The sequence below is a fragment of the Uloborus diversus genome, chromosome 2, assembly GCF_026930045.1.
Source record: "Uloborus diversus isolate 005 chromosome 2, Udiv.v.3.1, whole genome shotgun sequence".
NCBI lineage: Eukaryota > Metazoa > Arthropoda > Arachnida > Araneae > Uloboridae > Uloborus > Uloborus diversus.
Genome location: NC_072732.1, coordinates 67,470,937 through 67,496,393, shown reverse-complemented (window position 1 = coordinate 67,496,393; position 25,457 = coordinate 67,470,937). Strand labels below are relative to the sequence as shown.

Below are 25,457 nucleotides of genomic sequence, written 5' to 3'. Positions count from 1 at the left end.
TCAAAGTTGATTTGGCGCCCAAATCTGTATACGGCATTTTTAAAAACAATCGTTTGAGCTACAATCGGTCAAATATACAAACTATTTAGCCCCACTAGCTTTTAAATGATATTGCAGCAATTTATATCGGGGATTCAAGTTCCACAGAAATTAAGAATTGGACAAGATAATTGGGTGGTTCTATGCTCCACTTGAGTTCTTCTATTGCCCCTTTTTGTTTGGCAGATTAGATCAAGTTTACCCTGCATATTATTTGTTTATACACTAAAATAACTTTTATTTCTTAATAAATTAGAAAATCGCCCGTCAAGGTATGACGTGTGAAAATTGCTTTTACATTTCAAAGAAGCAATTGCCTGTTTGGCGATATTTTGATAGTTGAAATTTTAGTGTTCATAATTGACCACTTTTCGTTTTTTTTTTTTTTTTTCTTTCTCTTAAAATTAGTCTTATCAGTAAAAGAGTTAAGTGACCGAATCTAGTTCAGCCTTGTCAAAATAAAGCACCTTGTCAAACATTACCAAAAGGTTTTATCAAATTAGTATGGTATTATGGCGCGAGTTTCATAGTTGATGGCGTCAGAGTGTTACTCGATCAGTGAATTGGTAATTATATATAATAAAAAGATTGAAACTGACAACAGATAAAATTTTAAATCATTGAACTTATGCTTTTTTTTGTCGCCCAACAATGACATCGTTACCAATCGCTTGAATAAAGGCTTAGAATTGCATCCTGTACTACTAATTTATTGCATTTCTACGACAAGGTTACCTCAGCTTTAGATAACAAAAAATGTGTGGATGTTGTTTATATTGATTTTCAAAAAGCTTTTGACAAGGTACCGCATGTTGCTCTTCTCAGCAAGTTAGCTGACATTGGAATAGGAGGAAAAACTTTACTTTGGGTTAGAAATTGGCTTACTGGTAGGAAGCAGAGTAGTTGTGAGAGGAAATCATTCTAATTGGAGTGATGTTTTAAGTGGGGTTCCTCAGGGATCAGTTTTAGGGCCTCTTTTGTTTATTATATTTATGAATGACATCAATGATAATATTTCTGGAAGCATGAATTGTTTTGCGGACGATGTAAAAGTTATGGGGATTGTCGAAAATGAAGAACAAGTAAAACAGCTGCAAGAGGATTTAGATCATATTACTAAGTGGGCAGATAAATGGGGTATGGCAGTTAATGTAGGGAAATGTCAAGTGCTTCACTTAGGTCATGGAAATAAGCGTATGAGATATCGTTTACAGGGTTCAGTCATAAATCAGGCAGAAAATGTTATGGATCTGGGTGTCTTTATAAATCAGGACTTCAAGTTTAGTCAACAGTGCAGCATTGCTAGTAACAAAGCCAACAAAATGCTTGGGTTCATCAATAGATCTATTTCAAACAAATCTAAGAAAGTTCTTCTGCCTTTATATAGGAGTTTAGTAAGACCTCATTTGGAGTATGCTGTTCAGTTTTGGTCGCCTTATCTGAAGAAAGATATTTTTGTATTGGAAAGGGTTCAAAGAAGGGTAACTAAATTAGTTAGGGGACTCTCAGATTTAGATTATGATACCAGACTTAATAGGCTTAACATGTATAGCCTGGAGCAAAGGAGAGTCAGAGGGGACATGATTCAGTTATTTAAATTTATCAAAATGAAAGATGTAAATGGATTAAATTTTTGCGGGGAAAGCAGGACAAGGGGTCATTGTTTTAAGCTATTTAAATCTCAGGCTAACTTGGAAATCAGGAAAAACTACTACTTTAGCAGGGTCGTGGGCACTTGGAATAGCTTACCGGAAGAGGTGGTAATGAGCAAGGGAGTGGATAGCCTTAAGAGGGCCATTGATCTTCATTGGGGACTAATTAATTGACTAGGACCAGCCTAGCTGGGCCCAGTGCCTGTTGCTGGTCGTCACATTTGTATTTGTATTTGTATTTGTATTTGTATTTGTATTTTAGAATTGTTTAACAAGTTATAATTCCAGTTCTGGCCCTTCCTATCAAATTACTTCAGGCGCAGAAAGCTTCTTGTGAGATAGATTTTAAATGTGCAAGCAATTTTTTACTACAAAAATTGCAAAAAAAACGCTAATTTTCCAGGTTTTTAATTAATGTCTTCTTAAATAAAACCCATGTAAAGACGATTCGCAACTAAGAATACTCTCGATACTCAAGTTAATTTTCGAACAAAAAGCAGAGTTATCGAAATTGGTACATCCCTTTAATGACTACGATGCCACAGACAGATACACAAATACACAGACATTCTAAAACTTATAACCAGGGCTGCGGAGTCGGTGGAAAAATGACCGACATCGGGTTCCATCATTGAGAAAAGATAAAACGGAGGGACTTTCATTCGCGAAGCAAAGACCCCCAAGTCACGTGATAACTTTTAAAGAAAATAATTGGAAGCAATCATGTTTCTTTCGCTAGTTTCAAGTTCAATGTTGAGTCACGTGACTTGGGTCTTTGCCTCAGCTTTTGCTAAGCCGATGATTGGACTAGCTTCCTCCATTTACTTATTCCTGCTCTAAGGCTCTGGCTCCGGAAATCTTAGAATCTTCTACTCCGACTCCGACTTCTTAACCCTAAAATCAATCTGACTCCTACTTCAATTTTGACTCCGAAAGCACTGGCAGAGTTGTGAACTTTGGTAGAAAATGACCGACTCCGACTCTTGAAATTTCGAACCTTTGACCTTTATATCCGACTTCGGCTACTTTATCCTAAAATCAGTCCAACTCCGACTCTTTGACTCCGACTCAACAGCCCTGCTTATAACCCCCTTTCTTGTTGCTACAGCAGTTCAATACTACTAAAGATTTACTCACATGTAGTTCATATTTTGATTGTGAGAACATACTATTTTTGGTAATCTAAGTGTTTTATCTAAATTGAGAAAGTATAACTTTTTCTTACTCGATTCTCTTTACGATTTTCATCCCAGAAAATTTAATATTATGAACAATGTATATTTTATTTTCTAAGGCGTTGATTGTGAAAACATAGGGGAGACCGGGGTTAGTTATTACACGGTGTAAGTTGTTACATTCGAATTCAAAATTAATCGCCAGGTGAAACTGACTTTCCTTGCAGTATAGGATAACACTCACTCATCTGCATTCCTTGACGATCGCTGGAGTGCTTGCAGTCAGTAGCAGGGAGAGTGCTCAAGGAAAACGGTTTTTTGAGTCTGAAAGTAATTTTTCTTTCCGCTGTTATTTTTCTATTTGTGACGAAGCCGTTGCAGATAACGAATTTATTTCGATACCACGTGAAAGCCTGCATTTTCTGGTAAGTGCTAACATATTTAAAAGTTTTGTACAAAGATATAATACCAGTAATATGTGCCAAGAATTAAAGTGGCATCATATGGGGCAAGTTGTTACAATTTTCTTGGGGTTAGTTGTTACAAGTAAAAACTTGCCCATGCAAATGTGATATGGCGGGGGACTATAAAAACAAGACGGACAGGGTCAAAACACCTAAAGAAACATACCTCGATGTGGCTAAAGAATTAATTGCAGGTAGTTCATTACGAAAGGCTGCCGATGAATTTCATGACACTCTAGAGAGATTCTGCAGTAAGACGAAAAATACTAGTGGTGGTAAGTAGTGGTGGTAGTAGATCTGTTTTATTGCATGATTTAATTCATATAAAATACTGTAGTTGCATGACGATAGTAATAATAATAAAAAAAAAATAATTCTGATCTCTTTCATTCTATGCTTTAATTTATTGTTAATATGTATGGTTGAAAAAATAATAATAATAATTACAACTATGATAATAAAAATAAATAATGTATTATTCGAATGTGGGGTAGGTCTTTCTCCAACGCTGCAAGCAGTGCAGAAGTGAAGACGTTTCGCAAGCGGAAATCATCGGTCAGCGCCACTTTAACAAATACACCAGTAAAAAATGCTTTGCAAGACGAAACTGGTAAACAAAAATCTGTGCAAAGGAAATTGTCTCTAACAGAGAAGAAATCAACAGACACACAGAGAAAAAAGAAAAAAAAGTGCAAAAAGGTGCGTCATTTGGATGAAGATGATGAAGACTGGTTCTGCACAAAGTGCATTAAACCGTACTCAGAATCTAAAAGAAAAAAAGAAAATCAACTTCACGGTCGTAAATGTGACAAATGAGCACATGACCGATGTGCTAAGTTTGATAAATTATGTGCTTGTAAAAATTATAATTCGTGCGCGGACAGTGATGATGATGATGATAGTTTATTAGAATAAGTCATTAATGAAGTAAATCTGTAAAGCCAGTTTTTGATTTTTAACGTGGTTAGGAATTTTTAAAATGTAATAGAATAAACCACAAAATGTGTAAAATTCATTTTATTACTAAAATATACCTCATGTAACAACTAACCCCATATACTGTAACAACATGCCCCGTAGTGGGCTAAGTTGTTACAATCTATATCTATTCAAAAAACTTGAAATATTTTGGAGTAGTGACTCCTAATCATTTTTTAAAAAATATATTATGAATATTAAACAATCTAGATGCATTTTAAAGTTTTACGCGTGTAAATAATTGAAATAGTTTAGCGTAAAAAAATATTGAAAAAAAAATGTAACAACTAACCCCGGTCTCCCCTACTATTTTTTTGTAATCTAAGTGTTTTATCTAATTTGAGAAAGTACAACTTTTTTCTCACTCGGTTCTCTTTACGGTTTTAATCCGAAAAATGTAATATCATGAACAATGTATTTTTATTTTCTAAGACGTTACCAAACTAGCTTTTGACGCAATGCACCTCACACGGTTTGTTAATATCTCTGACAAATGACAGTTTTCTTAACACATCACAACTACGAAACACATGCCCAACAATAAATCTTTCGCTTATTCATAATCCTAACATAGGATATATTAGTCAAACATTTGTACCCTGTTGTAATATATTCTCTGTAACATGAAAGGCTTCGCACATATCTAATTTATAATTGTTAATGATATAAACTTAATAGATGATGTTTTCGGAAAACATTTAACTTCTCTTATATAATGTATCGGAATTTCAATATGAATTCCCTAATACAGGATGTTTAATGTACAATTTGCTAAACTGTGTTATTGATCAGCCAATTTCACGAAGATTCATGTTCATTCATTCTATTGAATCCAAGGGATATCTGAAAATGATGCAATACTTGTTTCGATGCGGAGCTAATATTATTTGACTAATTGCAGCTCTTAGTTAATTGTTATTTCTAATATTTGATTTAGAGTAATAATACCGTCTTATTCTTTTAACCTTTATAATAACCAATGATTTCAAAACTTCGCTCATCATATAAGATGAAGTTATTAGTTTCGAAACACTTTCAAAAGTTTTGAGTGGAAACACAGGAAGTTGACTATCATTATTTAAAAAAAAAAAACAATATATTTCATGATTTCGCTATGTTTACATACCGCAATGGGGTCGTTTCCAAAATTTTAAAAGTATTTTTTTTTCTGAAAGAGCATGCTTAAAAATATAGGATCTTACCATTTTTTAAATAATTTGTTCAAGTTTAATATTTTTAAAAAAATACTTAAATCGGTGCGCTTTCATTGTTTACGTTTCTGTTGTTTGACATCACAAATGATGAAATGCCATTCAGTGTTGCCATTCACGGAGAAAAATATTTAATTCGCATCTTTACTCACGTGTATTGGCAACGATATGGTTGATAGCAAGCGTACAGCGCAATATTATATTCGCTTCTTGATTATCATAACGTGGAAACGTGGTAGAGAGTTACGCCAAATTGCATCATTTGTGACGTCATAAAGACCATGCTTTGTTTTCAAATCGGACACTTTAAAAAATTAATTAAAAAATAACTGTTGGGAAAATAAAAATATTTTCTAGGTCCATGTTTTTTTTTTTTTTTTTTTTTTTTTTTTACTCATTCTATCAATTTCAGTGACTAAAAGTAGTACTTTTGACTGAAGGAAACAACCCCATTATTAAGTTGTGCATTCACCTTCTAAGGATCACGGAATATCTGGGTCCTTTATGTTCAAAATTTAGTTTTCAAATTATTAAATACAAAAAATTTATAAATTATATTTTTCCACGTAACTGATGCCTCAAAGCTAATATTAGCAAAAAAAATAACAATATAGTTATAGTGTAAAAATGCACTATAGGATAACGGCACCGGTAACAGACAAGGGTCCAATAACAGTCATAAGATTGGATTTCAATAATAAGAATTTTAGGCAGATAAAACTGATGTTGCTGTGGCCCATGAGTACGGTGCAACCATCTAGTGTTATGAGAGTGAATTTTATGAGCCAGTTGGTATTTACAAGGCAGTGGTGAAAGGTTATGAACAGCCACCAAAAAGTCAGCTAGTGTTTCATGTTCATTTGAATTTAATAAGACTTTAGTTCTAAAAATAAAGAACTTTTTCACACTTTGAGGAGAAAAAGGGAGTTTCGTCCATTACTCATCCTTTCCTCATCCTATCAGTTACAAGGTATCGGCAGATTGTGCAATGTCTGTTACTGGGTGGTCGGACCTTATTTCGAAATCTTTACTAATAATAAAGCAGAAAGTCTGTCTGTCCGGAGGATGTCTGGATGTCTGTAGGATGTCTGTAGGATGTCTGTGACGCGCATAGCGCCTAAACCGTTCGGCCAATTTTCATGAAATTTGGCACAAAGTTAGTATGTAGCACGGGGGTGTGCACCTCGAAGCGATTTTTCGAAAATTCGATGTGGTTCTTTTTCTATTCCAATTTTAAGAAAAAAAACTATTATAAATTACGTAATTATCATAACGTGGAACCGTAACATGGGCACAATCCAATTGGCGAGATACGAAATTATCATAACGTGGAACTGTAACGTGGGTACTAGCCAATTGGCGAGCAAATTCACCACACATTATTTTTAAATATACAGGCGAACCAAAAGACCTTTTATTTTTCTATTACGGGCGAAGCCGTGCGGGTGCCACTAGTAGAACAAATAAAAATGGAGTTAACTAATTCGGAGGATCCAGAAGCAGTCAAACGTTAGATGAGATGTAGTTGCATGAGAGAAAAATAGTTTGAAAAGTCTAAATACAATAAAAAGCTCAGAAAATTGATGTAAGCTGAGAGAAAGCTTGTCTGTTACTGGTGCCGTTACCCTAATCCTACTTTGAAAACCATTTTTACTTTCAATTTTAAGATATTCTAACGAACATACTTAGAGCTTACGAAATCCGTTCAAAAAATCTACGTTTCAATGCGCTATTGCTTCCTTTAAAATATAAAATTAATGTTTTTGCTTAGTCAGGATAATATTTCAACTGAAATATCGTTAAAGACATTACTCGTAGAATTTTAAATAATGATAGTTTTATGCAGATTTCATAAGCGTGTGGAAGATGTGCACAGCGTTGAAATTAGCTCACAATTTTTATGCAGCAACTAAACGTAAACCTTTTTGTTTGATGTTTTATTTTTGTCTATTTCTGTTGCCTACTTTTGGAAATATTTCATCTTTTACTGTCATCATACATCGTCATTGTCACTGTCGTCTGTACATCTGTCATTCATACTCAAAGAAAAATAAATAACCAAAAATAGTAACTAATTATTTCTTGAAGTTGGACACATCTTTACTGATAATAAAGCTGAAAGTCTCTCTGTCTAGATCTCTCTCTGTCTGTCAGGATCTCTGTGACGCGCATATCGCCTAGACCGTTCGGCCAATTTTCATGAAATTTGGCACAGAATTAGTTTGTAGCATGGGGGTGTGCACCTTGAAGCGATTTTTCGAAAATTCGATTTTGTTCTTTTTCTATTCCAATTTTAAGAACACTTTCCCGAACAAAATTATCATAAGATGGACGAGTAAATTACCAAGTTATCATAACGTGGAACTGTAACCTGAGCAAGCCAATTGGCGAGAAATTCATCATACATTATTTGTAAATATACAGGCGAACCAAAAGACCTTTAATTTTCTAATACGGACAAAGCCGTGCGGGTGCCACTAGTATATCCATAAATTAACAGTGTTTTGTTACAATAAAACATTAATTTTTTACACTCAGAAAAAGGAGCAGTGCTCAATTTTACTGCCCCGGGCAATTAAACGGCAGTACAGTCGACTCACGCTACAACGCGATTCGACTGACGCGAAACGGCTATATAACGCGAGTTTTTCACGACTTACGATTTTTCGAACTAATGTGAATTCCTCGCCCGCAACACGAAAATTTTAGTTAAAGAATCACTGAAGTATCGCTTTCGATATTGGCTACTAAATATTGGTTTCGTGAATGGATGAATCACTGGAGTGGGAAGGCTCCCACACCGTACTAGTCGAATCATGACTTTGTTAGTGTATACAAATAACCACTCCGTATTTTCTACTCAAAATGTGAAAGTTAATTTAACATAGTAGTATCTAAGCGTGCTGTTTCAGCTTAAGCTAGGGAAGAGAAAGTTTTGTAAAATTAAAAAAAAAGTGAAGATCCTCGATATGCAGGCGAACATTGATATCGATCGGAAGAGCACCAACCATCAACATCTTCTGTTTTTTAGTTATATATCAACTATTACTACTTTATCTACTGTATAGTAGTGTAATAGTGTTGCATTTCGTTATCATTATTATTGCGTACTGTACATACAGCATTGCATTTTGTCTCATTCTCCCATTGATTATTGATTTTGTGCATCATAAGAGTAGTTTATATTGAATAACGTAGGTTTTTCTTAAATGCAGTATAATATCAGTTATTTATGTGAAAAACGTTGAAATATACTCAAGAAATGTTTTAAAGCAGTGTGAAGAGTGTTTTACAAGTGTCTAAAGTAATTGTTTATGTTTATCAAAAAGTCGTAAACATGCCCTTCACTACAACGCGAAATTTCGGCTTACGTGAGAGGTCTTGCAACGCATCCCTCGCGTAAGTCGGGACTTGACTGTATCTGCAGAAATGTGTTTTTGAGATATCTGAAGAAACGCGTTTTGGATTTAATGCTCATAATATAGAAAATTGGAATTAGACGTTTATTTCGCGCTGTTTTTTTCTTTTTCTTTTTTTTCCAGCGGAAACCAAATAAGTAAGCTTGCACAATAAAGCTAACGTACAATAGATGACAAAAATGCAAAAAAAAAAAAAAAGAAAAGGAAGAAGAAGAAGAAGTATTTGCAGTGTGTGCCATTTACCTGGCCTAAAACCGGATCCCAAACATGGCATATCTCCGATACCAACACCGTGCTGGAATACAATAAATATAAAGAGAGATGGAATAAAATATAACTATTTTTTCTGGTAATTTTTATGCATGTAAGCAGTATCAATACCATATGATTTATTTGTGCTTTGACGACACTAAGTTAAATCCATTGAAAAGAAATGCGTTACCCAATATTAAAAAGGTTTCATCCCTCCCTCTATTTTTCTCTCTCTCGGTATATATATATATATATATATATATATATATATATATATATATATATATATATATATATATATATATATATATATATATATATATATATATATATATATATATATATATATATAATTGGAGAATATTCTTTAAAATGTACATCCCATAATAACCGTGCCTGCTCTTTTGTTTATCAGCATCGATTTTAATTTCTCCCTCTCAGTCCATAAATTTTAAATATGCAAAAAATTGATAGAGATGATCTTTAATGCCTCGAAGATTTTTGCGGTACACTGTCTGACTTGTATGATAATCGCTTTAGTAGATTCGATTAATTCCGAAGCAATGCAATCTACTTACTGGAGAGAATCTTTTGTTTGGCAAGGTTCCCTTGCTTTTACTGACTTGTTCTTTTCTTGTGAATGTGCTTAATCTTTAATCGTCGTTTCATTTCGGTTTTAATTTTTATCCTTCCTTTCTGGAACCGAAAGATCCTAAAATATTCCCGAAGTGTTTTATTTTTCTTTTCGGTACTATTGATAAGGGTTCTTGAAAACTTGTAACTGTGCATCAAAAAAAGATATTTCTGTCTTGCTAGAGTTATCCTAGCAAGTTACATATGTTCAATAAGTTGTGCTTCACTTACAACTTTTCGAGAAATTAGTTCTTAAACTCACACATATTTATTTTGAATAAAAATTAATTCTGTGTTAAGAAACAATGTACAAGTAAATAAACAAATGTATGAGTATTGAGTATATATATTCAGCTGCTTCTTTATTTATTTAGAAATTCCCAAATGTAAGCTAAAATTTTCAAATTATATTACAGCGGACTATTTTCTTGCACACCATTTGTTTTTTAGTAGTAAAAGTCAAAGAATGATAACTATATTTTTATAGTTATTGTCATTAATATAAATATATATATTTATACACTCTAATTTCATAATCAGTCAAGTGATTTAAATGTATAACATTTAACTTTTCATGCATTTATTTTCCCCCCAAAGATTGCCACATATGGCGCAAATAAAAATGATTTATATAACTTTATATACTTTACAACACATAACCATTAAAAAAATTGGAATTAAATTAAAATTTGACCCATCAAAAAAAACTGATCGCAGATTCGCTTTACTTAAGCTGAACTTAGCATATACGACCAACTGTTTAATATTTTCTTCAGGGCGTGACCACACCCGCATTGAAAAAAGAAAACCATTTCGACCTACAACGATGCAAATTATACGGTGTGGCAAGGTTTCAGAAATGTTTCTTCTGGATGTCACTTTTATAATAAGCTACCCCTATGGATTCGGAATTGTGAAAATATATCTTCCTTGCTGTTGAAAGAGTTTACTGTGCTTCAATCTTTACGTAATTTTACTACAAAACAATCTCTAGAGTAGTAAGCGAAAATAGCAAAGTCTTGCAGATATTGATGCTTAAAAACTTAAAACAATCCATTATATCCTTTAAAATGTTTTATATATTTCCACATAAAGCAACCATTTTAATTCAAATATAAAAAAAACTAAGAAATCGCTCGTCAAGGTATGACGGGTGAAAATTGCTTCTACTCTCCTACATTTTTACGAAGCAATCGCTTGTTTGGTAATATTTTGATAGTTGACATTTTAACCCTAACTAGAGTGAATTAACCCTAAACTCCAGTAGATAGCGTTAATAGTTGACCACTTTTTCGTCTGTTTATTCTCCTTAGTCTTACCAGTAAAACAGTTAGTTACCGGAACCAGTTCAGACTTGTCAAAATAAGGAATTTCCTGCATATCAAACATTACCAAATGATATTATCGTGTCGTGGCGTGAGTGTCATTGTTGATGACGTGAAGAGCGTTACTCGATCTTTCGCTATTATATATATAACGATGCAGTTATTTTTTTCCTGCTATTTCTTTTCCATTACACATTACCGAAATGATTAAATTTATGTTCATTTGCAAGGCATGTACTCGACTTCATAACCTGAGTTATGAAGTAGAACTGTTTGACTCGATTGTTTGAGTCGAACAAGACACTATTCTAAATGGAGGTGACAGTGTGAAAACCCTAAACGAAACATGGTACTCCCCAATGTTGATCCACAACAGCGTGACATCCCCAATGTTGATCCACAACACCATGACATCCCCAATGTTGATCCACAACACCATGACATCCCCAATGCTGATCCACAACACCATTGACATGACCAATGTTGATCTACAGCACCATGACATAACCAATGTTGAACCATTAGATTACCTAACTGTACTTTTTTGCCATGTATCAGTCCCTTGTGTTAACACTGAAGGCAGGACTCCCAGGACCCAATTTTTAACAGAACAGTGCTCCGCCACACACAGCAAGAGCGGGAGAGGATTCCCTCTTTCATGTTTCATCAACTTCTCTGGCCTGTTTGATCACTCGGTTTGTCACACATGGAGAATATCTAGCATCCCTTGGAACAGTGAGTTGGAACGTCTCAGCGTTCGATTGAATTAGTGACGCGTTTGCAATATTGGGGCTGTTTTCTTCAGTCAAAAGTAATACTTTTAGTAACTGAAATTGATGGACTAAGCAAAAAAGAAAAATAACATGGAGCCATAAAAAACTTTTATTTTCCCAATAGTTATTTTTTATTTTTATTTATTTATTTTTTTAAATGTCCGATTTTATAAATAAGGCGTGGTCTTTATGACGTCGCAAGTCATGTACTTTGGTAAGCTAAATGTTTTCTTTTTGTTGTCAACTGCGTTGCCAGGACATAATTTGTGCTGTTCACTAATAGCATCAGTGAATGGCATTTCATCACTTGTGATGTTATGTGCAGAAGCGTGAAAAATGAATTTCAGTATGCGCACCGATTAAAATAATTGTTAAAAAATATTAAACTTTCTAAAATTATTTAAAAACGGTTAAATCCTATGTTTTTAAACATGCTCTTTCAGAAAAAAATTCTTTTAAAATGACGCAAACAACTCCATTGTGGTTCGAGATAAAGTAGGACATCGTGCAAGACTATTATGCCTCAACACTAGCCTGAATCGCCTCGTAAATTCTTGCTAGATGCAGAAAATTTTCCTTGTTTCAACAGAGCACTAAAACTTTCGTTGTTTTTACATTTTTCTAGTAATAATTGATCATTTTGCTTTGGTTTTGAAATGCCTTTTTTTTCCATTAATGGTGTACCTACGCATGAAAAATTTCCTTTCATTCTGACCATTCCTTCTAGGTGCTCCGATTTTTTTTTTTTTTTTGCTATAGAGCGCATATAACATAAAAACAAAAACAAAAAAACTCCTATGCGTATAAATCTATACCTTAAGCCGGGGGAAGATTGCCGGTTCTGCCCCTTCCCTTCCCCCTCCTTACATCATTAGTAACAAACGTAATTTTTCTTCAGAAAATACGGACTTTCGGGAGCGATTTTCTTATCAATTTATATCGTTGAAATTCTGTAGAAATCCTTAAGGCTAATATAACTTCAAACTCTGATTGTCCATTTTACAGTTTTTATATTATTTAATGAGATCGCATTACGTTACATCACTGCACGTTTATTTAAGTAAATGTAACAAATTTTGTGGAAAGTACCAACGGCTAAAAATAAATCTAACTATTTTGCACTGAGTATTATTCATCAAAAATCGATCTTTTGAAAAGCGTAAAAGGCATGGTTCAGAAAAGAAAATATAATTGCAAGAGTCACTGGATTTAATAGTTATTTGCCAAAGATTGTGAACATAAAAGCACTCTAGAACGAAAAATTACTTTTCTGCATTTTAAACTAATAAAATTAAAACAGAAAAGTAAGAAATAATATGGAATAAAAGCATTTCAGAAACAGCAAAAAAATCCATATTGAAAAAACGGGAAAACTAGAACAATGTAAAAAGGGAATTTTTGTTTCCTGATGCAGAAGCGAAATTCAACTCGAATATTCATTTCCTGCTGCCATTGTAACAATCGATGCTTGGTTATTTCACATGACAGTGTTTACGATTTTCATTTTATCTTTCTCTCGGTTCATTCGCTCTTTCGCGACGCAGAGCATGCATTTCTAGTCATTTACTTGTGCTTTGGTGATTTAAATGTGCAAAAATGTATGTCAGCTTTAAAAAGAACAGCTTTATTATCAGAAAATAAAATGTAAAGTATTTTTGTCAGTGAATTTTGTTTTATTCCAATTAAATGTAAAGGTTCATGGGTTTTTAGAGTTATGGTAGGTACTACACAAATAGGAAAAAAAATAATCGGTGGAGACGGAAATGAAGTTTATTAATATCACTTTGCGAAAATATTTCCGATAAAACTTACGGTAAATAATGTACATATTATTATTGTTTCAAGTGTTTGCTTTGGTTTCTTTTTCATAAAACTACGCAAAACGTTTAATTCAGTTGAAAACAGTGGTGTTCCCATAGGGTATACTCCATCCACTCCGTATACTCTCAAACTTCTTTTAGACACATTATACCCTCAAGCTGCAAAAATTTTCATATTATGACATATTATGTATATGATCGCATACACATATTGTGCGCAGTGGATTCCTGGGAGTATACTCTCAGAAAAATTGATGGCAACATCACTGGTTGAAAACAATAAAAGCAACTTAGCAAGTTTCATCTTCTGTAAAAACAGTGCTTAAGGGAGAGAAAAGTTGAATAACTATTCAAAATAAAATTTTGAAGGTTTACTTATGAATTAAGAAATGTACCTTGCAATCCTCCAATAACATTTTAGCCAATTACCCAACTTGAAAAAAAAAAAAAAAAAAAACTTTGTAGAATCTTGGCCTACGAGTAAGAGGCTCGAGAGCAAGTCCTGCAGAAAAGCTTCAGTTTATGAACGTGAAATTTTATTCACGTTTACTCAACTTCATTATATAAACAACAATTGAGTAATTACAGTGTCACTAATAAAAACTAATATTGAATTCGAAATTGGAGAAACTCTTGATCCTAAGGGTGGATATCATATTAAAATTAACCTCGCAGGTCAGAACACTTATACAATTTTAATACTTTTTTTTTTAATTTTTAGATGGGAAAACACAGAGAAAGAAAGATATTCGCAACTACTAAATATTGCTGGTCTCAAAAGCAGAATCAAGGAGAGAAATCAAAGATCCTATTTAAAAAACCTTACACCTTAGTAAAACCAATTACAGGTATTTTCTTTCTTATCTTCATCTTTACTAATAATAAAGCTGAAAGTCTCTCTGGCTATCTGTCCGGATCTCTTTCCGTCAGGATCTTTGTGACGCGCATAGTGCCAAGACCGTTCAGCCGATTTTCATGAAATTTGGCCCAGAATTAGTTTGTAGCATCGGAGTGTGCAGCTCGAAGCGATTTTTCGAAAATTCGATTTTGTTCTTTTTCTATTCCAATTTTAAGAACATTTTCCAGAGAAAAATTATCATAAGACGGAAGAGTAAATTACTAAGTTATCTTATCGTGGAACCGTAACATGGGCAAGCCAATTGGTGAGAAATTCATCATACATTATTTGTAAATATACAGGTGAACCAAAAGACCTTTTAATTTTCTACTACGGGCAAAGCCGTGCGGGTGCCACTAGTTATATATAAAATAGCAACGGATAAAAAAAATTTAGCCATTGAGTCTTTTTTCCTTGTTCACCAACAATAAAATCGTTATAGATCACGTAAATAAATGCTAAAACTTGCATTTTTAATTTATTTTTAAGATTATAGAGCAAGAGCCCGAGAGCACCAGACCTACGTCATTGTATAAAGGCCCAAAATTTTTCTGCGTAAGCACATCACAAGCAGGTAAAAAAGGTTCTCTTTTATTAAAGCTTAGTCGCGCTGGCTTTGGCAGGAAACAGGTAGCAAAAGGTGCGTCAAGAACTGAACATCATTGAATCATTTCATGTCAAGGGACCTTGTCGTCTACACCCGACCATCTCCGATTTGAACGAAATTTTATAGAGGGGCAGAAATGCCTTTGAAACTAATCTACACAAATTTTCAGCTTCCAAGACCCAAATCCTGAGGATATAGGATCAATAAAAAAAGGGGGTGCTCCAAATTGGCGGATCAGATTTGAGGGACAAATTGCCATGTGTGTGTGTGTGTGTGTAGGTCATTTTGAAGCCCACTTTTTTTTTTCTTTTTGTGGTATCCTAGATCCTCATGATTTATGTCTTGGAAGCTAAAAATTTGTATAGGTTAGCTTCAAAGGCATGTCTGCATCTTTGTAGAATGTCCCCCAAATCGGAGACGGTTGGATGGGGACAACCAGATTACGTGACTTGGAATGAATCTATGGCGTTTAGTTTTTGCAGCAATTTTACACACCTTTGCTACCTTTTTCCTGCCAAAGTCTGCGACTCAGCTTAAATAATAGCTAACCTTTTTTACCTGCTGCGATGTGCTTACACGAAAAAATTTTGGTCCTTTATACTATGACGTAGGTCTGGTACTCATGGGCTCTTGGACTATTATGGATTTAGTTCTACATAGTTTGAAAGTTCCAAACAAATTCCACGATACACAGAAAAATTTGTTCTTTCGATTGGTATAAAAATGTTAAGTGAGAGTAAGTTTTCACTACTAAACCTGTGAAAGACGCTACTTTTCACGGTTCTCACTTCATATCTTCGGTAACTGAAGTCTTACAAAGGTGAGACCTAGCTAAGAACATTCTCGACCGATTTCAAACAAAAAATAATAATTATCCAAATCCGTCATTCAAACACACAAACACATCAAATTTATAAATAACATCCTTCCTTTTTAAGTCGGGAGTTGAAAAGTAACGAATTATCAAGGAAAAACCGCCAGTTCTCGGGGTTATTTTTTTCCTGTTAAGAGAAAAAGGAATTTGTATGACAATGTACATTTTAATTAAACTAAATTAAATCTTATTTCAATTTCACCATTTCTCTTTAAATTAGACATAAATCATTTAAAATGTCATTTGAAAGTTCTTGTTTTAACTGAAGGCCAACGCATGCTTTATTTATCACATCAAAAGTTTTTAATCATTGTAAGCCTGGAATTTTTGATGCAAGAATTAAACTTACATTTGGGATAAGTGATTCGAGAGGAGTGACAAAAAAATCTTTAAATTATGTTAACCGTTCTGAACAATCTTTTTCTGGAAAAGCAAAATTTATGCTATCTGGTAATCCGTCGAAACTTTTTTGAGGATCAGCTAAGTTCTAAAGTTATACTGTACGAAAAGACATGAGAAAAATCAGTAGAGAACTTTACCAAATATCAAATTTCTAATATTAAATAAGATTAAATTTGGACTTCGAAATACAGATTATATACGCGTGTAACTCGCCGCACCCCACACGTAATCAAGGCGAAGTTGAAAGTTCGGGAAAGATTGAGGTGACAAGGGTCGCTTTTCTGGGAATAAAACTCCACGTATTCAAATTAGAAGGCAGATTCCATTCCAGATTTTCCGAGAGAGAGACATTTTAGAGTTAGTTAGGGATACTCGAGGTGAGGAGGCTGAACTACGCTGGAGAGATGCAGCGGCTTGAAAATATGGGTGAGTAAATCTCCGTCAGCTATTCCCCCTTAACTTTAAACTTTAAATTGAATTGTGAGACCAACATATGCACACTCATGTCCTGCCCTATTTGTCCAAATAAAGTATTTATTTAAAAACTATACTATCGGCCTATTTCCTTGCTAGTTCCAAAACACTAAACCTCAAGATGGGGCGGCGTGGCACTATCTGGTAATCCGTCGAAACTTTTTTGAAGATCAGCTAAGTTCTAAAGTTATACTGTACGAAAAGACGTGAGAAAAATCAGTAGAGAACTTTACCAAATATCAAATTTCTAATATTAAATAAGATTAAATTTGGACTTCGAAATACATTAAATCCTCTTTAAGGTTACCCGAGTGCCAAACCTCGTGGACGTAAGAAAAATCGATTACTTAGTGGCTCCGCACACACACACACACACACACACGCTTCATTTAGAAGTATAGGCAAAAACCAGAATCAGTAATCGAAATTGGAGTTTCTTCTCCTTTTTCAAACCGAAAATAATGATTTCATGTCCAAAAGAATTGTTTATAATTTGAATTTCTATAAATTTAAATTAATACTTGTCACAAGAAATTTAAATTAATATTTACGCCTAATTTATATCGCTTACAATATTCCTATACAGTCATAATATTACAGATTAGACGGGCTCATTTAGGCGTTATGTTTCAAAAAGTGAGATACAGTTTTACAGTGCATGACTAAAAGCTTTGAATCACTATGAACGAATTCTTAACAACTGGTTTAGATAAAACAGATTACGTCATTAAATTTTTGAAATTCAAATCTGTAATAAAACATACATTATCCTCAAATGCTTATATTTGCGGGAATTCCTGGAAACATAACATTGCTTTTGAACAATTGACTTAATTTGTGTGCTCAACTTTCAGAATTCAACAAATATACGGGAAGTTCATAAAAGTTGTCACATATAGCTCCATTTTATGCACTATATCTAATGTTTGCCAAGCCGTTAAATTACTCGTTCCAATCACTGCATGGACGCATATGGATGAATTTTAATGTATCATTAGGAAATATCACAACATCGTTAAAGCCCATGAGACTTCGAAATCATTTCACACCTGGCCAATAGAGGAACATAGTTGCAAGTATGTAATGCTTTGTAATTAGTTCACACATTAGTACACATTGCTATTTGGCTTTAACTCTTCTTCGCTTGAAGCTAAAATCTTTGCAAATGTCTATTAAATTTTATATCTGTTTTGGACAAAAAAAACTCTGCTTTTATCAAGATTTATGTAATAAACATGTTGACTCTACGGCTCTATATTAGAGGTCGCAGTTGAACTGAAATTTTTCATTAATTAAACAAGAAGTAAAAAAAGTACTTCAACTTCTGCGAGTGATAAAAATGTTTGGATTGTGAGTTCTTCCGAAAACTTGAAGTAGAGAAAATGTTGGTTAAAAATATGATCATTTTTTAAGTAAAAAAAAAAATACGTGTGAGATGAGTAAATTTGTATGAGTTCTGTTTGAGCAAGTACCTCTTTTTTTTTATTTCAAAATAGTGAAATGTTGACTCTTTTTTTTTAAGAAAATAAACTTTAATGTGTAAAACTTGGTCAATATCGCAGTGACATATTTATGTTAAAAATATTTATCTTTGCCTTACATTAAAATAAAAATAGCCTCTTCTTGTTGAAAAAATATCTCGCTCTTTAGAGTTGTAAAAATTAAAATTATAAAAACTTTGTTTTATTTTTAGGAGTGTCTTTATTCCTCAAACTTTGGGTGGAGTTAATATTATGCAGCTTTTTAAGGGCTTTTATGCTGCGAAAATTAAAGAAATGTAACTTTTTTTTTGATGAAATGTTCGCAAATTTAGGATTTTCTTTAAAATTGGAATAAAAAAACTTGGAATACTTTCTTTTTCTGAATGAGAGGTACCCTATATTTTGTTCTGCACCCCTGATAACGTGAATACAAAATTACATGGTGATCGGTTGAGTAGTTTAGGCGCGTGAACACATTACAAACAACGAAACTCACTTTCACACTGGGGTTGTTTCCTTCAGCCAAAAGTACTACTTTTAGTCACTGAATTTGATAGAATGAGCAAAAAAAAAAAATAATAATTTGAAATTTGACCTCTTGAATTTAAATTATGTTTTTCGCAATCACGAGTGTGTGTGTGTGTGTATGTAGGCGTGTGTGTATATGTGTGTTGGGGATATGTGTGTTTGTGTGTAGAGGGTATGTGTATGTGTGTGTAGGCATGTGTGTTTGTGTCTGTGTGCAGGTATGAGTGTGTGGGTAGTTGTGTGTAGGTGTGTGTGTATGTGTAGGTATCTGTATGTATGTGTACGTGTCTGTATGTATGCGTGTGTATATGTGTTTGAGTGTGTGTATGTGTTTGTGTGTGTGTATGTGTGTGTATGTGTTTGTGTGTATGTGTGTATGTGTTTGTGTGTACGTGCGTGTATGCATGCGTGTAAGTGTACGATACTGACGCAACCTGGAGACGGTTTTCGCTAGAGGAGCAGCATCGTGAGGCGGCCGGCCAACTGTGGTGCTGCAGAGGGTGCTGGTGGGAAAATAAAATCATAGGACATCAAAACAGTCAAATGAAAGCAATAAGCAATCGTGATTGCTCAAAAAAAAAAACATGGACCCAGAAAATATTTTTATTTTCCCAACATTTAATTTTTAATTATTTTTTTAAATGTCCAATTTTCAAACAAGACGTGATCTTTATGATGTCACAAGTGATGTACTTAGGCGCGCACTCCTCTGGCGCGCTGAATGTTTACGCTTGCTGTTTACCACATATCCAAGTTATGATAATTCAGAAGCGAATTAAATATTGCGCTCTACTCTTACTATCAACCTTATCGTTGCCACTACGTATGTGGCAACAGTGTTTATTTATATTGCGTTCTGCGCTAATGGCATGTCTTCACGTGTGATGTCTTGTGCAGAAGCATCAAAAATGAAATTGAATCTACGCATCAATTAAAATAATTGTTAAAAAAATACTAAACTTGGTCAAATTATTTAAAAAAAGTGGTCAAGTCCTATGTTTTTGAGCATGTTCTTTCTGAAAAAAATACTTTTAAAATTTCAGAAACGACCCCATTAAAAATATTCGTAAGGATAATCCCGGAAAAACATCGATGAGTCAGAAATGTAGAAATGAACCAGTATAATACTTTTGCTAAGACAGTAAAAATAATAAAACTTACTATAATAAGCAGTTACGTATAATCATGTCGTATTGAGTACAAATTCATAGTCCTTAAACTCATATTTTTTGTCATGAATTTTTAATTTAGACGAATTTTTAGCGAAGAGAAGAACGTAAATGCGAACTAAAGTTATGAATTCAGTACGCGACTCTATGAAAAGTTTATCAACAGTTAACTATTTTGACCAGAGTTTAAATAATGATAAAGACACGTTAAAATGATATGTTTCACTCTTCTCTGTCTTAATCTTGTTTTAAAAGATACGATAACTGGTCTGCTAGCTAAACCACGCGGAGCAATAAATATTCAGTTCCAATTTAATTGCCATTATATTGCAGAGAAACTCCCGTTACAAAGAATAAAATTTATTGTTCCTTAAATTCCTTCATCATGAGATTTCACTGTACGTATAATAAAATAAGAATGGAAAACGAGAGAGTTTTATTTTTAAAATAGTCTAGTATGCAATCTCCATAAAATTTTGCTGTCTGTTAAGCTGTTAGTAGTTCGCTTTCAACGACAGATGCAACAAATCAATGTTGACAAAATCAGTGAATTGAAGGAATCAAGTTATTATCGTGCGAACTGTGTTTCTAAGAAATTCATTGTTCTTTCCAATTCTATAAAATTTCAGGATTTTTTCTTCACTTTTAAAGAAAAACATAAGTTTTTAAACCCAAGATTGAAATACAGTATTTTTCCCCTTAAGGAGTTTTTCACCTATCGACATTTGAAACAAGATATTGGAAATACGCATGTCTGAAAAACCGAAACAGAAAAAGAAGAAAGGCGAGATTGAAAGAATTAAGTCACTGACCTAAAAGCAAGAAAAATAAGGAATTATTAAGTAAAATAGTGGTAAAAGCTAAAACTTTTTGTGAAACTTTCAAGCCTACGTATCCCGTATTTCTTTTTTATTCGACTTATGAGATGAGAAAGAGTAAAGTGACTGATATGCAAGCAATAAAAGTACGCATTTCAGAAAAATCGAAATTTCGAAAGAAAGGAAGAAACAAAAATAGAAGTAAAAAGTAAATTCATATCGTAAAATTTTCAAGCCTATTTATTACGTATTTCATTTACATTCGCTTTGTAAGATTGAAAGTTGAGTTAAGTCACTGAACTAAGAGCAAGTGAAATAATCTCTTCTGAAAAATCGAAGTTTGGAAAGAAAGAGAAAAAAACAACAATATAGTAAACACTAAGCCTTTTTCTCGCCACTTTCAAGACGATTTATTACGTATTTGCTTTTGATTCGATTTGCGAGATTGAAAGAGTCAAAGGACTGACTTGAATCCCAGAAAAATACGCATTTCTGAAAAATCAAAATTGGGAGAGAAAGAGAAAAATAATATCTAGTAAAAACAAAATTCCTCTCGTAAACTTTTCAAGCCTGTTTATTGTGTAATTTATTTTTATTCGAATTGCGAGATTTTACGAGTTAAGTCACTGACCTGAGAGCAAGAAAATAATCATTTCTGAAAACTCAAAATTGAGAGATAAAGAGAAAAATTAGTAGTCAAACTAAGTATCTTTTGTAAAATGTTCAAGTCTGTATCACGCAGAGGGGCGTGCACTGAAATTTTGGGGCCCGACACAAATGACTTTTCCGCCCCCCCCCCCTCCATATTGTTTACCCCTATATTTCACGCGGTGTTTTAAAAAAATTGGGCCCCCTTCAGGCTCGGGTCTGGGCCAACAGGTGCCCCTTCTCCCCCCCCCTCCCCCCGCTATGCACGCCCCTGATCAGGCATATTATTTTCATTCGAACTGTGAGAGGCAAAAAGTTAAGTCACAGACCTGAAAACAGGAAAAATAAGTGTGTCTGAAGTATCAAAATTTCGGAAGAGAAATAAAACTAAAACTTAACTACTAGCAAAAACTAAAACTTTTAGTTAAGTTTTCAAATTTATTTATCAAGAATTTCCAGTTTTCTTTTACCTAGTGAGATGCAAAGAGTTAAATCGCGGATCTGAAAGCAAGAAGAATACGCGTTTCTGAAAAATCGAAATTTTGAAAGAATGAGAAAAATTAATAATAATAAGAACTAAAACAATTTTGTGAAATTTTCAAATCTCATCATTACATTTATCATTTCTATTCGACTTGTGAGATGGAAAGAGTTAAGTGACTGACAAAAAAACAAAAAAAAATACGCATTTCTGAAAAATCGAAATTGCGAAAGAAAGAAAAAAAAATCATCGTAGTAAAAAATAAAACTTTTTTGTAAAATTTCCAAGCATATTTATCACTTATTTCATTTTTATTTGAGTTGTTAAATGGAAAGAGACATGACCTGAAAGCAAGAAAAAAAAGTTTTCCAGAAAAATCAAAATTTCGAGTAAAACAGAAAAAGCAAGAGCAGTGTTCAAGCTTATTTTCCACGCATTTCTTTTTGATTCGATTTGTGGGATGGAAAGAATTAAGTGACTGACCTGAAATCCATATCCGTGATGCGGCGACTTGTTGCTTCCCCCTAAAGCTGGCAGAGAAGTGCGCCGGACTTTATAAATGTTGTAGATGGTGTTGTTTGAGGTTCTCCTTCTTCGCGGGGTAGAAAGTTTCAAATCCGCAGCTATTTGCGACGTCAGATGAGATTCCACATACTTGGCAGAAATTCTGCCTGCTAGAATACAGGCGTGGCACAGGATAGATATGATCAAATACGGCATCCATGGAAAGCTGGCAATCAAGTACAATCTGCAAGTAGCAAAGAGACCTGTTGTCAGCTTTTGGTTCCCCAAAATGAACCCTGTTATTCCAAGAATGCTGATATGGATTAAACTAGGACAGCAATAACTAACTGTAACAGATGCCCCGATAATTTCACCAAAGACGCTTGCACAGAAAACAGCATGAGTAAACCAATCTTTTCCTCGATTTATAATTCCATGCCAGAAATTTACACTTGCAACTGCAGCAAAGGGGAGGGCCACATTACTGGTGCATATCAGTGCCGAACCATATCCAGCAGAAATCAAAAGCAACAGTGGGACGCAAGCAACAGAAAACCAAAACAACGGGCGATAAAACTCTTTGGAGTTAGTGTTTATATTTTCAGGAATGTTAACTGCATATCCGTTGTTTTTTGGCTTATCCATTGGCATATCCCAAAACGTGACGTTTAATTTATGGGGTGTCGAAGACATCACCCCCTGAAGCGTTTTCTGAGGCAACTTCGATTTGAGTTCGAAAGAAAAGAAACGCCGGCAGAAGTTCGATAAACAGTTGTCGTTCTGCTTCGAAAAGACGCTCGAATGCTTTAGAACGTTTTCAGAAGCCGCAGAGCTAGCTCGTGCGTAACAGTCTGGGAGAAAAGAAGATCCCGTCGCTAGGCATGACGGGAGAGAGCTGGAGCGATGCTCTTGCTCTGATTGGTCCGTGGAGGCGCTTCGAGAGGCTTAAAAGAAAACTGTTCGGCTGCTTTTGACACATGTTGCACTCTCACAGATTGATTGAGGATGGAGGTTAATCGGATCATCAATGAAAGTGACAGCAGATTATCATATTAACATTTTTTCCATGCGCAATGAATATTTTTTTACTCACTTGATAACCGACATAAGAGACACAATTACACAGTAGTCGGCACTTTTTGTTTTGATCAGAAAGTGTGCTTTTGAAGTTTATCGGACGCTTTATCAGGAATCTTATCAATCCGCTTCTTGATTTTTTGTTGCTCTTTTGATTTTCTGAAAGCGTTTGTTGCAAAATGCTTTTATCTAGTTTTGAAAAAAAGTGTGCGTTTTTTTTTTTTTTTTTTTCAAATCTTGTTTCTATTCTTATTTATTTGTTTGTTTATTTAGATTTCATTCCCTTAATCAGACATTTTTCGTTTTCTTTTTTCATTTAGTTACAGTTACTCATTAATAATCAAAAGATTTTTTTTCTCTTTCTTTTTATTTATGAGTGAGAATTTTCGGGATTTTTATAAAAATTTAATTGACTTTAGCTGATTAATAATCATCGTTGGCAAAAAATCTTATCTCTCTCTATTGCATTTTTAACTGCACCATACCTTAAAAAAAAATTTTAAAATTTCCCAAAACATCGAATATCTTGAAATTTTCTCTCTAAGCGCCACGAAAAAAGAATCACTAAACTATAACGCATTGCTTATTTTATTGAAATATATTGCTTCAGCTTTTGTTTAGTTTTTTGCTCTCCAGTCATTTGGCTTATTGTACTTAATAATTTAACTTAAAAGTTAACTAGCTAATCCAAACGCATACATAAAATGTTCGTTAACCTGCATATTAAAAAAAAATGAAAACACACGAACTGAGAATTCACATTCTGAATTTTTTAACTAAGGAACCAAGAGGACGCAATAGTTTATAACATTTACCCATACTCTGTTTTTATAGCATTTGAGTTTTAAAATTTTAAAACGTTTTATAGCTAAAGTGTCCTTGGTTATGACATTTTTATTTTAAAATATATATAGGGGAACATGGGGCAAAATGAAATAGCGGGGCAAAGTGAAAAATTAAAATATCTTTGCGTTTATAATATTTTAACAGTGTAGTTGCACGTGTAGTCTATTCCAGTCATGAAAAAAATACCGCCGTCGATTAAACTATTTGATAATACAGATATATATATGTATATATATATATATATATATATATATATATATATATATATATATATATATATATATATATATATATATATTACTCTTTATCAATTAAACAACAAAGGACATTATAAACGAATTTCTTCTTTGAAAATACCTTGATCAATACTGCCGTCATAAGAAAGAAAGCCCTGTCTCCAAGAGAAAAAATGTTGCGTAAAACAGGAAGAGACATAAGTTTTTTACCGTCAGAAAAGCTATTATACTAAATAAAAATCTTTTAGCTCATAAACAGATCCCTTCAGGTTCGACTGAAAAATGATTTTTTGGGGATCATGGAGGGGGGGGGGGTTCTGACCCCCCTATCCCCCCCCTCCCCCATGGCTACTCCACTGGTCACCACAACCATTTATCGGTTGAAGAATAAAGTCTTGATCATTTTCCAGAAAAATCCTATTTTAATTAAAACGATCTTCGTGAAATCAATCCACAATATAAAACAAAGCAGCGAAATGTTGAGCGAAACTTGCTCCTAGCGTATTCTTCATGTGAAAGCCGCCCAACTGCATTGTAAACTCTTCGAATGATAATTATAATAGTAAGTAACCATTAGCGTCCGAGAAAGAATAAGTAAGTTAAGAGTCAAAATTCGACACTTGAGCTCAGCTGTATGACATTTCCACATTTGATGACACTACATATTATTTAA

At 33.7% G+C, this 25,457-nt stretch overlaps 1 protein-coding gene across 1 annotated transcript in view; it reads right to left on the bottom strand.

The window, feature by feature from the left end:
- LOC129216348 (cGMP-inhibited 3',5'-cyclic phosphodiesterase 3A-like) overlaps positions 1-23,276 on the bottom strand; it is a 602,719-nt gene extending 579,443 nt beyond the window's left edge. Inside the window, exon 1 of the mRNA XM_054850562.1 lies at positions 22,605-23,276. Coding sequence (XP_054706537.1) covers positions 22,605-23,276 — 672 coding nt within the window. The remainder of the gene's footprint in view (positions 1-22,604) is intronic.
- Positions 23,277-25,457: the final 2,181 nt, after the last annotated feature.